The sequence below is a fragment of the Chelonus insularis genome, unplaced genomic scaffold (assembly GCF_013357705.1).
Source record: "Chelonus insularis isolate UGA/USDA-ARS -01 unplaced genomic scaffold, ASM1335770v1 contig_339_pilon, whole genome shotgun sequence".
In the NCBI taxonomy this organism is placed as follows: Eukaryota; Metazoa; Arthropoda; class Insecta; order Hymenoptera; family Braconidae; genus Chelonus; species Chelonus insularis.
In genome coordinates this window covers 423,485-437,255 of record NW_023276505.1, presented here as the reverse complement: position 1 = coordinate 437,255, position 13,771 = coordinate 423,485, and the positions used below count along the sequence as shown (strand labels likewise).

General features: G+C 33.6%; 1 protein-coding gene across 1 annotated transcript in view; it reads right to left on the bottom strand.

The window, feature by feature from the left end:
* Positions 1-13,771, bottom strand: part of LOC118066284 (uncharacterized) — a 28,037-nt gene that overhangs the window by 12,938 nt on the left and 1,328 nt on the right. The window contains exons 3-8 of the mRNA XM_035082204.1: positions 7,649-13,702; positions 7,197-7,571; positions 5,662-7,116; positions 5,355-5,599; positions 532-583; positions 102-213 (exon numbers count right to left, since the gene is read on the bottom strand). Coding sequence (XP_034938095.1) covers positions 102-213; positions 532-583; positions 5,355-5,599; positions 5,662-7,116; positions 7,197-7,571; positions 7,649-13,702 — 8,293 coding nt within the window. The remainder of the gene's footprint in view (positions 1-101; positions 214-531; positions 584-5,354; positions 5,600-5,661; positions 7,117-7,196; positions 7,572-7,648; positions 13,703-13,771) is intronic.

Below are 13,771 nucleotides of genomic sequence, written 5' to 3'. Positions count from 1 at the left end.
CAATATAATGATTTTGGCGAAGCAAACAAATCACTTGACCAAATGTCAACGTCAAACTAAATAGGAAGATTTAAAATCCGTAACAAAATAAATTTTCTTACCTCTGTTTCAATTTCCGTTTGTGATTATGAAGCCTCACACCTCCTGTACTTTCCATTCCCCCCATAATATTATGAATGCTTACTTCCCCAACCACCATTGTGACGTCTTTTTCTACAACAATCAAAATAAATTATCAAGTTTTTTCTTCATAATCTAAAAAAACACCACAATTTTACATAAAATTAGTTGATAAAGAACTAATCAACTTTTTATTTTATTTAAATTTTTTAAGCCTAATAGTTGGTCTATTCATTTCAATGTTTTTGTCTAATATTCTTCAAGAACATAATACTGGATAGCAGCACCGATTGTATCAAGCATAGAAGAGAGAATGCCGGCAAGTTTATTTTGGGCTTGAAAACACCAAGTGTCGTTATGTCTCTCAGATTTTCAGTACTGCCTCTATATCTCCCTAGGTTTTTCTCTCACTTATTCTTTGAATTGATAAAATTTCTGAAGACAAATGACGTAAATTATTAATCTGAAATTTATCCCGTCTAAAAATAATCATCCACATCATTTTATTAATGTAATAAATAAAATAAAAGCATATCAAGAATTTCAAGATGAGTAATTTTTATCTATCCACAAATGTAATGTCACTATTCAGCGCATATTTATATAACAGCTCTTATTGAAAAGTTTCTACTGTTGTTCACAAAAGTTGCAGCTCCTTGAAATATATAGTTGATGATAATAATAACGACAATTGTTACGTTCCAACACAAGGCAAATGGCCAACCTTGGATTATATTCTAAGTTAAAAGAGAATTTTACGTTAGCTTTTGGATTAAGTAAACATTTAAAATATTTCATGATTTTCATACTCATACACCTATAGAAGCTAAAAGTGAATTGCTTTGGTCTTGAAAAGAGTGCTATTACCTTTTAAATATTCATTGTAGTAAAGCAAGTGTAGATTGAATATTAAAAGGCATTGACTCTTACATGACTCATATTTAACTGCTGTTGCAAGCCAATCGTTTTCTTTTATTATGAACTGGCTTTCGCTTCATTCAACCCTTTTTCTTGGGTAAGAATAACATAAAGATGTATTTTTCTATCTTTCTCCAGCTTTCTTTCTCTTTCTTTCCTTCGACGTCCTCTGATTCTCTTGAAGAGCACGTGTTATCCAAAGTGCAACGGCATTAATAGCGACGCCAAGTTATCTCAGTGAACGCGATACAGTCAATCCTCCCACAAATCCAGGCCATCAACAATTATTTATGAAAACTTTTAATCATCATATACTGCTCAATAAACCTCAATCATTCTTATCATCACCTTTATATTAAAAAATGTATCTCAAAATAGTCAATAAATAATGACAGCTGATAAAGAATAATCGAAGATCCTTCCATTAAATTATTTTTAATTCTGGATTCTAAAAATATCATTCCATTCTTTCGTTTCCTCATATCTTTGAAGTAAGAAATATAATAAGGAAGATTTAATGAGTCTAGTCAAAATTATAGAATTGTGGTCAATCGTTTCCTAGCGACGATCGTCACGACTGGGTAGACACACGTGCGTTATTCATTATAAGAACCGCCATTCGTCTCGTATAACGTTCTCGATACTTGATAGGAGCGTTCGGTATTTTTAGCAATGTTAGACCAACCGCGTGTGCATTAAACCAGGCCTGACATCCTAATGACTTCTTATTTCATTTGCTTTTGCGTTATGTCCATGTAGAGTTGGACTATTTAAATCATCATAAGTTCTAAGTATCATAGTCATGCTTATCATCACCAACAGCTTTTTATTGAAATGATTAATTTAAGCGAGTTCTTAAGTCATCGACAAACCTGGAAATCTAATTCTCAGGACCGATGCTTTTTTGCTTGTCACTCAATCTCCGCTCTACTTATGTTGTTTAGACGTTGTTGTTGAATTCCCAGTAGAAGACTGATTAAAGTTTCCTCGTAGTATATGAATTATTTCATATGAATTTCAACGTTTGGTCATGCCGTAGAAATATTTTGGCACATGATGGAAATATAAAACACTTTTCATGCATGACGAAATAATGCTAAGTCAGTCTTCCTATGACGTCATTTATTTAAACGTCATAACTAACGATGAGGTGTGCTGGTAGTGATTCACGTGTTATTATTGCCGTGAAATTAAGTTGGAGAATTGAATTAAACTGTACACTTTTTAGTGTACTTAGCGGTATTCCGTCCATGGTTGATGCGATCTCAATTTAGTATGTAGGCGTTAAGAAGCCACACGATTGTCATGACTGCTAAGAGGCGTAGCTGCTGGTGGAGACATTTGGTAGTCAATCGTCACGCTTGATTTTCATGGTTGATCGACCTAGAAACTCATGACATTCAGTAGTTCAGTTAGTGAATAGATTTCTAAAAATTCTTAGCTTCTGGTTTAGGATATATTAAAACTTTTATTCTGATGGAGGAAAAAATTAAGCTGTCAATTAGCTTAACAAGAAAACGAAGAGTTCGAGGCTGTACTTGGTACATAAGACGACTCAGATCGGTATGTAGGTTCTTGAGGATAAAAATAGCATTCTGATATTTAGTTTGAGCATTTGCCGGTGGCAATCTCTCACAGAGATAAATAAAATTGTATAATTTTCGGTAAGAATTTAATTAATGAATCAAACTGAAGAAAAAGATGAATGAAAAAGAAGAACAAGTGGTATATTGTTCATGAAGAGTAATAAACTTGGTACCATTATTGAGCAATAATAACCACCCACGAATTTTGCAAATTGCCGAATTATCTTCGGGAAAATTCGGACAACTCGAAGGAATGATGATGATCGCTAAAGCCTTGGACTTTCGAAACATTGAATGAATATTGGAAGTGTTGACTAAAAATAGTTAAATTTACATGCTTACCGTGAACTCTGGAGATAAATTATTTAGCTATTTGTCTAGCTAACTCCTCTGTCTCTCCTTTAAACTCTACGTGGGTATCAAGTTTTTGAAACCCACAGAAAGAATTTATTTGTTTTAATAAAATCACTATTACATTAAGATTATCGTTCGTTTTCACTAATCCCGGCATTGAGTGTCTGATATCCGGGCTTTCAGTAAATTTATTATTTTTTTCACACATTTACACCTCATTTTATTCGACGTTTAACAAAGAGTGATATACAACACAACTTGATCTTCGGCACCATCTTTATTTACTAATTTTGGATCGTAGACTGAAGAGGACTACTTACACATACTAAAGTTTAGATATCTATACGTGTATAGATACATATATATGTACACACAATTTTGCTCATATGATAACTATCTATTTTGTAAACACCTTTATCAATAGTTGAATAAAAGTGCGGTAAATTTAAATATTATTATTGGATATTTTTATTTTAATAAATTTTGATAATTTAGATAAATAAATGAATCAAATTTAATGTAATTATTTATTCTATTAATAATAGTTTAAGTAACAATTTTTTATACAACAGTAAAACGCAATAGATGTTGTACCATTGTTGTAAATAATTTATTTTACATAAAAGATTCAGACATAAAAAAGGCGTAATTCTTGCAGTACAATAATAAATTAAAGTATGAAATGTAAATAATGACTATTTACAAGTATGTAAATGTTAAAAAAATTATAACAGAGGCATAGGATTTATTATTTTCGATTATTCATAAGCGCATAATCAAAAACGATTACTTAATTCTTAAAAATTTGAAGACGTTTGTTATTAACGTCAGCCATTCTCATCTAATATCTGTACATACTTAATACCTACATAACACCTCATCACAATAAATATGAATATTTTTTATTTTCAAGTTTAAAAAAATTTTTTTATAAATTTTTTTTTCTTTAGCAAATAAGCAGCAAACATAATCAGATCACTGAATTGCTCAATGCATATTAATAATTTTCATATATTTAATCGGGGAGCGCCGAAATATTTATACTTACAGCTCTACGTATGATTTTGACAATTCATGTTTAAATATCCAGAGCTCGTGCCTCCATCAATGATCGTTTTAACAACGAACAAAATAGATATTATAAAAGAAAAAACATATATTTCAAATCTTCAACAGAAAATTTCATAATACATTATAATATCAAAGTAAGGACTCTACAAAATAATAAAAAATTATAATAAAAAAATTATTCTTCATGATTCTTTCATCATATAACAAGTCTCATATAATTATTTATATATAATTATATATTTATTATTGAATACGTTTACTTCAAGTAAATGATTCTCTTTCATTCACTATTATTACAAATAACAGCTAGCAACGTAATATAACATATCGTAAATAATATTTATAGAGGATAGCACGAGTTTTATGACGAAATATCACAGTACTGATCATGAAGAACCGTAATACAGTATTAAAGCACTCCCCATTCCTTTATCTAAATAACTAATTCATTTTTTTATTATTTCACATCGTCTAATTAACAACAGACCTACACACTACGACCTCAATAATTATTTTTTAAGAAATTTTAATAATTAATAATAATACGTTATCATATACAACGTTTAAAGATGCTGTTAATTGTATATTGACTTTTAAATGTAATTAGTGAATACTGTCTGTATAATTAATCAAAAAAACCACTAACTCTCTTGTGTTGATCGTTCATTTATATGATAAATATTTTGTAATAAATTTTTATCTTTAATCAAATTAACAAAAATTATCATAATTAATTGTATATCGCTTGTAGATACTTTTTTTTACATAAAAAAAGTAAAATCTCATAAATTTCTTATAAAATAAGTCATTAACTTTATAATTACATAAAATTTTAATATTTGCGCTAAAATGCTAAATAATCTCTGGCTAAGTTATCATTTCATTAATTTGCCAGATAATTAAAACTAAAATAAAATATTTACGAGCACGAATAATTAGCGCAGAAATTTTTATACAAATAAGTATAAAGATATTTTATTTTAGCTAAAAACAAACAGCAATGTTTGTGGAGAAAAGTTTATCAATAATTTATAACATAGCTGTAAGTCAATAGAATGTAAACTATCGTCAGTTAAACAGATAATACGAAATGTGTGTTTATACATTGCACTGTTTATTATAGCTTTGTAGTCTTCTGATAATTATCTATTAATTGATAAATTATTTGTGATTAAACATTTACAACGATGTGTCTTAAAATCTCAGTCTGTCATACTTTGAAACATTGTCACCACAAACCATGCTCAATTATGGTAATTAAATTGAATATTTATAATGTCTTAAGATGAATTGTTCTTATTGAGCAGGTGGCTGTGACTCGCTAGGCATATTAGGATTGGGGTAAGGTGGTAAGAAGGAATAATTTGGATAAGGAGGAGGTGGAGGATGAGGAAAAGGAGCGTAGTAATTAGATGGATGAGTTGACGTTGGTGCATAGCCTCGGTGCATATAAGGGTCTGCTGCTGGAGGAGGACCGTGAAAAGCACTGTACACATGAGCGTAATCTGTGTTGTAAGCTGGTCCACCATATGTAGCATACCCAGGAGCTCCTAAGAATTTCATAGTGTTAATATTCTAAGAACAAAAGTTGAAAGAGCTAATCAAAACTTACCTCCAGGTGGATAAGCTGGTGTTGAATTCGGAGCGGCTGGATAGTGTTGCGAATAAGGATCGTATGGCGCTGGTGGGTAAGTTCCACTAAAACGTCCACCAGCTGGATGATTAAATGCTGTAGGGATGTGCGTGTCTGCTCGATTCGGCGTCGTTGTTGGAATCGAAGGTACAGGCACCGATTCTGGATTTTTTATTTCATTAATTTCTAAAGATGTTGACGAAGTATTAATCGAAGCAGGTGTTACAGGAATAGTAGACTGAGAATAAGCTGCAGATGTTACAGGCATTGTCGTTCTTTCTTCTAGAGATTTCTCAATTTCTGGTTGAGATTTTGTAACTTCTGTAGGTCTTGTGTTTGCAGAATGTGACGGAACATTTGGGAAATAAGATCCATATGGAGCAGATAAATTCCGCGATCGAGGATCTGTGTAGTCGTAATATCTTGGGTACTGAGAATACGGATAAGCTTGAGGAAGTCTGTGAGATTCTTCGGCTGATATTTCTTGTGTATCTGGAGCATCTTCAGGAATTAAATTTGGTCCAATTGATGAAGAATTATTAGAGTCTGGTATTCCTTTTGGTACGTCTGGTGGCCTTTCGATGTAAGATTGAGCTGGTAGTAATGATCGAGATTGACAATTTTCTTGAGGCATTTGTTGTTGTTGTTGTTGTTGTTGTTGTTGTTGTTGTTGTTGTTGTTGCATAATTTGAGTAGAATGAGAAGGTAGTGGTGGTACTGTTGAATTATCTTCTACTGTTATCTCTTCATTTGAATTATTTTGACTTGGATTTTGACCAATGTGTCTTGAGTATTGATTTCCATAGTTAGTTGTTGGTAGTGAATTCTCACATTCTTTCGAGTCGTAAGGAGTCATCATATTTTTGTCATGTTTCGAAATCAGTTCTGGCTCAATTTTTACACGTTGTGATGGTATATTCTGCATGTGTTTTCCGGCGGTAATTGGACTTGTTCCATAATCTTGGGATTTTCTTTCAAAAGATTTTTGTAATCCTGGCTCTGAATCCGAATTAGCTGCTTGGCTTTGGTTTGAGGGACTATAATCAGGATTTGAATTAGCTTCTGCAACTACATCTTCCAATCGTACTTCTTCAACTCGTTGATCAGTACGTGGTTGGCTATCTGATGAATTAGAATTATCTCCTACTAATGAATGATCCACAGAATCATGTTTGTTTTTTGGAACTCGTTGGAGTGAAACTTGTTGAGTTAAGTTGATCTGGTTAGAATTTGCGTTACGTCCAACAGCTCTAGATCTTTTTGGTTGATCTTTTTCAGCATGCTGTCGACCACCCATGCCACTATTTGGTCTAGGTGGTATTCGAGGTGCTGGAGTGGCATTTGTAGTCTTTGGAATAATTGAAATAGCAGAATTATTCCTTAACGGAAATCCAACTTCTGGCTTTGAACTTCTCTGTGCTGCTGAAGTAGCGGCTATAGATAAAAAATATTAATTATAAGAAAAAAATTCAATTGAAAAAAAAAATTTACTATAATAATGTAATAACATCTACCTTTTTTCGGCTCTTCTTCACGTTTTTGTTGATTTATTTTCAATGCAGTTCGTATTGCTATTATTTTTCCGGACTCTAGCTGCATATAAATTCCTTTTGGACTCTTCAACACCATGACCCGTTGGCCAGCCTTCAAAACGATGCTACTCTTATCAGGTGAATTTGTTGGAATGACCACATCAAGAGGTAAAGTCATTTCTTGGGCACTCATTCCTTGTCTTTGCCAAACTTCTGCTGGAATCCATCTACTTCCAACAATTCCTCGACCTCCCAAACCTTCAGCACCTCGTTGTTGCATAGGCCTAACGGAAGCTACAGGTTTTGGAGCTACACTTGTATCGCCTCCACGTATTGCTCGTATTTGTAAACCACCTGCTATAAGATACAAATTTCGTTCTGTTAAGTAATAATAGTTTTCAAATGATAGTGGGTATGAAATTAATAATACTTACCACGAGTAGCTGTGTTTCCGGGTACATAATTATAGCTTGGTTTGGAACAAGTAGCAGCCATTTTCTCTAGTTCATAACCACGCCTTGCAAGACGTTTCTCAGCTTGACTCAATTTTTTATCTTTACGATCTACAAGGAGGCTTTCATGATGGAAAGGTTGCTTAGTTAGAAGTGAAGAATATTTCTCTAGTACATGATGCATTATCTCATCAGAGTAATCATTTTTTGCAGATGAAAAATCTTGTACTTGACTATCCTCTTCCCATTCCCATGATAGTGTTGTAGCTTCTTTCAAGGATAGATGAGCATCTGGATTACATTGATCTACTACTCGGTCTGCCATACCTTGCTTACTAATTTGTCTGTCATAAATTTTTCTTTCTAGACAATTGTCAGTTACTAAACGATATACATAACAAGGTTTTTGTTGACCATATCTGTACACTCGACACACTGCTTGAGTATCATGGCAAGGATTCCATGAAGCATCAAATACAATAGCTCTGTTTGCTCCAACAAGATTAATCCCTAACGAACCAGCTCGTGTTGATACAAGGAACAGATGAATCTTTGGATTCTGATTAAACTCATTAATGAGCTTTTCTCTTTCTAATGCACTTGTGCTTCCATCTAATCGATAGTAATTAACATTTTTAACCCAACCTTCTGTTTGACCATCTGCATATTTTAAATCATTTCTCGCCAAAAAATCTTCAATAAGATTTAAAGTAAATAATGATTGAGAGAATGCCAGCACTCGATCTCCAACGCAGATAGCTTTTTCGAGAATACAAAAAAAAAGTGTCATTTTAGCAGAAGCATCAATTAACCCTGGTACATATCCTTTCATAAGTTCTGTTGCCCAATCATAAGGTATACCCATTTCTTCTTTAACTCCCGCAAATAATTTTGTATCTTTTTCCTCATCTTTGGTTAAAATTTCATCATCAGACTTATCTTCTTTTTCTTTGTCCACCTGTACTGCTTCATCTTTCTCTTTTTCTTCTTCTTTAATTGAATTAGAAGAATTATTACGATTATTATTCCCCATAAATGAAGTCATATTTTGCTTTGATAAATTATTATCACTAGAATTAAAGTTTATAGATGGATTGACATTGTTTTGTGCTAATGGTTGACTCTGTATACCAACACTAGTGCTTGCATCTTTATTCATCTTATCAAAATTACCTTGAACTGCCTGATTCTGATCCATAATTACTGGTTGTGATATATTATTATCTTTATTAGGTATAGGATTCATATTTGTACTATGACCAGAATTATAATCATAAGGATTTTGAACATAATTTTGTTGAGGAAAATAATTGTTGTCATATCGATTAGTATTTGGCTCTCTGAAGTACTGATCATTGCACTGATCTGGTCTAATCGGTTGAGAATAATTTCCTTGCCAAGACGAATAATTATTATCTGGAGCTTTGTATTGATTTTGGGTATTACTTTCAGAATAATTTGATATTCCTGAATTCTGCTGTTGATTTTGATTCATCTGATAATGTCCTGAGAAATTCTGAGATTCATTCTGATTTATTGCAGGCGTCGTTGACGAGGGATAAGCTATTGCTTGATTTTGTGGCATAGAAGTTTGATTTTGAGCTATTGATGGATATCTGAGTGGTTGATTTGGCATTGGAGCAATCGGAGTTTGCTGATTACCAGAATAAATTGTATTCTGATTTGTTGGTGTCGGTGTTTGACATTGTTGAGACATTGGATAACTATTTTGAGAACCTCCAGTTGACGAATGATGGCCTGAAGGGAATCCATGTTTCGAAGGAGTTGTAGTTTGCTCAGCAGCATATTCGTGGGTTTGAGTTTGAGGTACTTGACCTTGAGTTGGAAGTCCAGATTGATAAGAAACTGAAGCCTGTGGTGTTGGATACCGGTTTTGTTGCGCTGCAGAATAACCACGTACTTGACCTTGTGACATCACTGATTGATTTTGTTGATTATTAATGTAACCATGTGACTGATTCTGTATCATTGGACTTGGTGTTGCCTGATTAGGTGGATAGAGTGGTTGATTCTGATTAGACATGTTAGTAGTCAATTGATTTGAAGATTGATTCGTTTGAGAAGTATTTTGGATTGGTACTGGAGGTTGATTTGCTCGACCAGAAGGACCAGTGTACGGATGTACACTATTTGGCATCATTTGATTGGTATTTTGCTGCATTGGAAGAAGCCCTTGATTGTTCATGTAACTACTTGGAGTTGTAGAAGGCTGAAGAGTATTTTGACTCTGTTGGTTTGGTGAATAACCAATTGATTGATTTTGAATAGGTTGATTTTCATTTCTAGGGTAAATTTGCTGCATATTATTACCACCAGTTGTTGGAAGATAATTCTGAGATTGGTTAGATTGACCGTAAGATGAATAATTTGTCATCGACATATTGGTTGATTGATTAGTTATTGGAGTCTCATAATTCGATGGTTGATTGGAATTTTGAGGATATGGCTGATTTACATTTGACTGATAGTTTCTTCCTTGGTCTTGATAACAGTATGATTGCTTTTGAAACATATCATAATTATTGGCGTTGTTTTGGTCAGTATTGAAGTCAGTACTGGATGTATTAGAATATTTCTGTGGCGAATTATTAGTATTTTGGTCATTACTGGAATTAAAAGTTTGTGTTTGGTTCTGCGGATAATTTTGTGTCGGATTATAATTGACATTATTCTGTTGGAATGGTGGAAAAGGAGAGTCTTGATTAGCAAATCTCTGTTGATTTTGATTGTTATTATAATAACCATTGTATTCACCAGTAGATTGATCGTTGCGATAGTAATTATTTTGATCATTCGGACGATAATTTTGGTAATCTTGAGAAAATGAAGTTTGTTGACCTGAATTATTGAAATTAGAATTTGACATTTGTTGAGTAAAGTTGGTAAAATTTTCTTTAGGTTCTTGCTTAGTAATTGGAGTATTTTCTGAGGGGGTAGATTCATTATTGGTAGATGAAGATGATGAGTTTGGTGGAACACTAGCAGCTGGTTTATTCTTGATAGTTACATTCACCTTCTTACCCTTCTTCGATTCTCCTTTAGGTTGTCGTGCTTTAGATCTTTTGCCTCCAGGTGTTGCTTTCTCTGCGATTGTTTCTTCTAAATCTAAATCATCTTCTTCATTGGCTTGACGTTTTCGTAAGAAATGAAATAAAATGTCAGGATGATTCCATATCTTACAACAAACTGCAAATGCTTTCAATGGATTGGGAACAGCACGTGTTTTTACCACTTGATTCATGAAAGTATCGTATAATTTACGTTGATGAGGAGTCATACGAACAAGTAGAATATATTCTTCTTTTCTAGGAAGTGATACTTGTAGAACTGAATGTGATCTACGTTGAACAAATCCTTCTAAGAGAGCATGTAAAACATGAGCGCGGTATCTCATAAGTCTAATATCTTGTGGTGTTGAATCAATACACTGACCATTTTGAATTGGTCTTTCAAACATGTTACAAAATTCACTTTTAGTACCTAAATAATTAGGCCTCACAAAATCTACCATGCACCAATATTCTAATAAATTATTCTGTAATGGATAGCCAGTAAGAACGATTCTTCTTTTGGTTCTCATTTGTTTCAAAGCCAAACTGATACTGGCATGAGAATTTTTTATACGATGTCCTTCATCACAGATTACTAAATCAGGACCAGGGTTTACGAGTGCTCCATGCATCTCATCCAATAAACCTTTATTTTTATCTTCTTCTTCAACATCAACATCCTTAAATGGCTGTCCACGTTTTCGTTTTGCTTTGTTGGGTTTCTTTAAGGATAATTGTCTATACAATTCATATCCAATCAATAAAACCCCACCAACTTTTTGCCATTCGTGAATAACTTTTGCTCGAGCAGCCATTGTTTTATGTGAATCATTAAGAATATGTAATCGAAAATGTCGTGGGCGTAGATCCATTCCTACAGGGCTATCAACACTATGAGGTGTTGGTATTTTAGGAATTTTTTTCTCTTCACTGGATTCTTCTTTACTCGTAACATTCTCCTCTTTAATCATTGGCTCTTTTGGCTCTTCTTTTATGCGCATAGGTTCATTTTCAATTTCCTGCTTTACTTGAACAACTGACGGATTATTTCCATACGATTGACTGCCTGGTGGATTTTGATAACCTGGATAACTTGGTATTTGAGTCTGATTGTTCATCATAGGATACATCGATGCATTTTGGTTATCTATCCCTCGATATAACTGACCTGATGTTTTATTCATATCTTGACATTCTATTTCACTTTTCAAAGGCTTATAATCTTCAATATGGCCCATTTCTTGATGATACATGGAATTATGAGATATATTACCGTAATTTGGATGTAAAGGTACATTGTGATTAACATTAGTTTTATTTATTGTGTTATCTTGGTAATAATTGGACAGAGAATTATGATTTTCATATGACTGGTTACTGAAAGAATTGGTAGACATCATATTTGAAATTTGTGACGCATTATCTTGCATAGGACGATGAGCTGATTCTCTACTTATGGGTCTAGAAGACATGCCTGAAGATACATCAGTCAAATTAGAATTTTCTTCTTTAATCTCATGTTTAACATCAGCACACGATTCAGACTTAGAATTATTCAATACTGTCTCAAGTTTTACAGCATTTGGGTCTTCATACGGCAACCACATGTTAAATTCAGCTAGCCAATTTTGAAGTGTATTTATTGGCATAATACATAGTACAGTTTTGGCAGATGTACAACGAAAAAAAATATCGCAGAAACTTGCCACTTGAAGTGTTTTTCCAAGACCCATACTATGAGCAAGGATGCAACCAAATCCAGCACTATTTTTGTATCGTTCAATACTTTCAATAATATTATCAAAAAGAAATCTAATTCCACCAATTTGATGTGGTTTAATAACACGAGCTACTTGTGGTGCTAAATATACATCTGGTTCTGTATCTGGATGACCAACATTAACTAATACTCGACCATGCTCATCAGGAACATTATAACGATCATTAGTATGCATTCCTGAATTAGAGGGATCATCATCATTATCAGTTTCCTCACCACCACTCGGATCACTTAAAACTATGCAATCATCATCTGAACTTTCGCTTGAGCTAGAAATTGTTACTACATCTTTACCTTTAGGTGGTCTTGGCTGTTTAGGAGTACTTGGTGGTTTACGTATTGTATGCATTGGCTTTTCATAAACAATATCATCTACTTCAGCTTCTGATACTTCAGAATCAGAAAAATATTCAGATCTATCGCAGGGTTCTTTTTTAGGGACCACTGGCGAAATACTTACAGAAGGTGTCATCATACGAATTCTTTGTTGTAATACATTATGCCCTGGTGTTGAACGATGTGGAACTCGTGATATTGATGTTTGTGAACCTGGATAATTGCCTCTGCCTTTTTGCCATCGCGTACTCTCTACGGGTCGTCTTGGAGCTGGACCAAATGGAGTTCCTGAAGGTGTTTGAGGTGTTCCCGAACCGGAATTAACTTTCAGCAGAACTGTACTCGGCAACTTAACCTGTGGTGATGAAGAAGATGGAGATGATTGAGAAATGGAAGTACTAATATCATTTTGTTTTCCTTGAAGGAGACTTATCACACGTGTTTGATTTTTATTTTGACGATTGAACGCTATTTGACGTTGTACCTCACGAATTATTTTTTGTTGCTCCTGAACTCGACGTAGTCGCTCCATTTCCTGACGTTGTGCTGCTAATGTTGCCTCGTCTAGCTGCGTTTCATCCATTACCTCTCTGATGTTTCGCCTCATATTGGCCAATTTTTTTTCGGTTTTCAACTCACATTCTGAATCATCCGGGCTATCATCTTTTTTTTGTTTCTTTTTAGCAGGATCAGATTCATCAGAATCTGTCCTCCTTTTACTGCCGTCTTCTTCTTCATCTCCAGACTGAGTTTCTGACTTGTCGTTGTCTATACTTTCACCGTCGTCTTCTTTCAATGGCTTACCAAGTAAATCTGCTTCTGATACTTCTTGACCTTCAATTGGAGCACCTAAAAATAAAAAAATTGATTAACAATGTTTCTTTAAAATATTATTATTATTAATATTATCATTGAAAT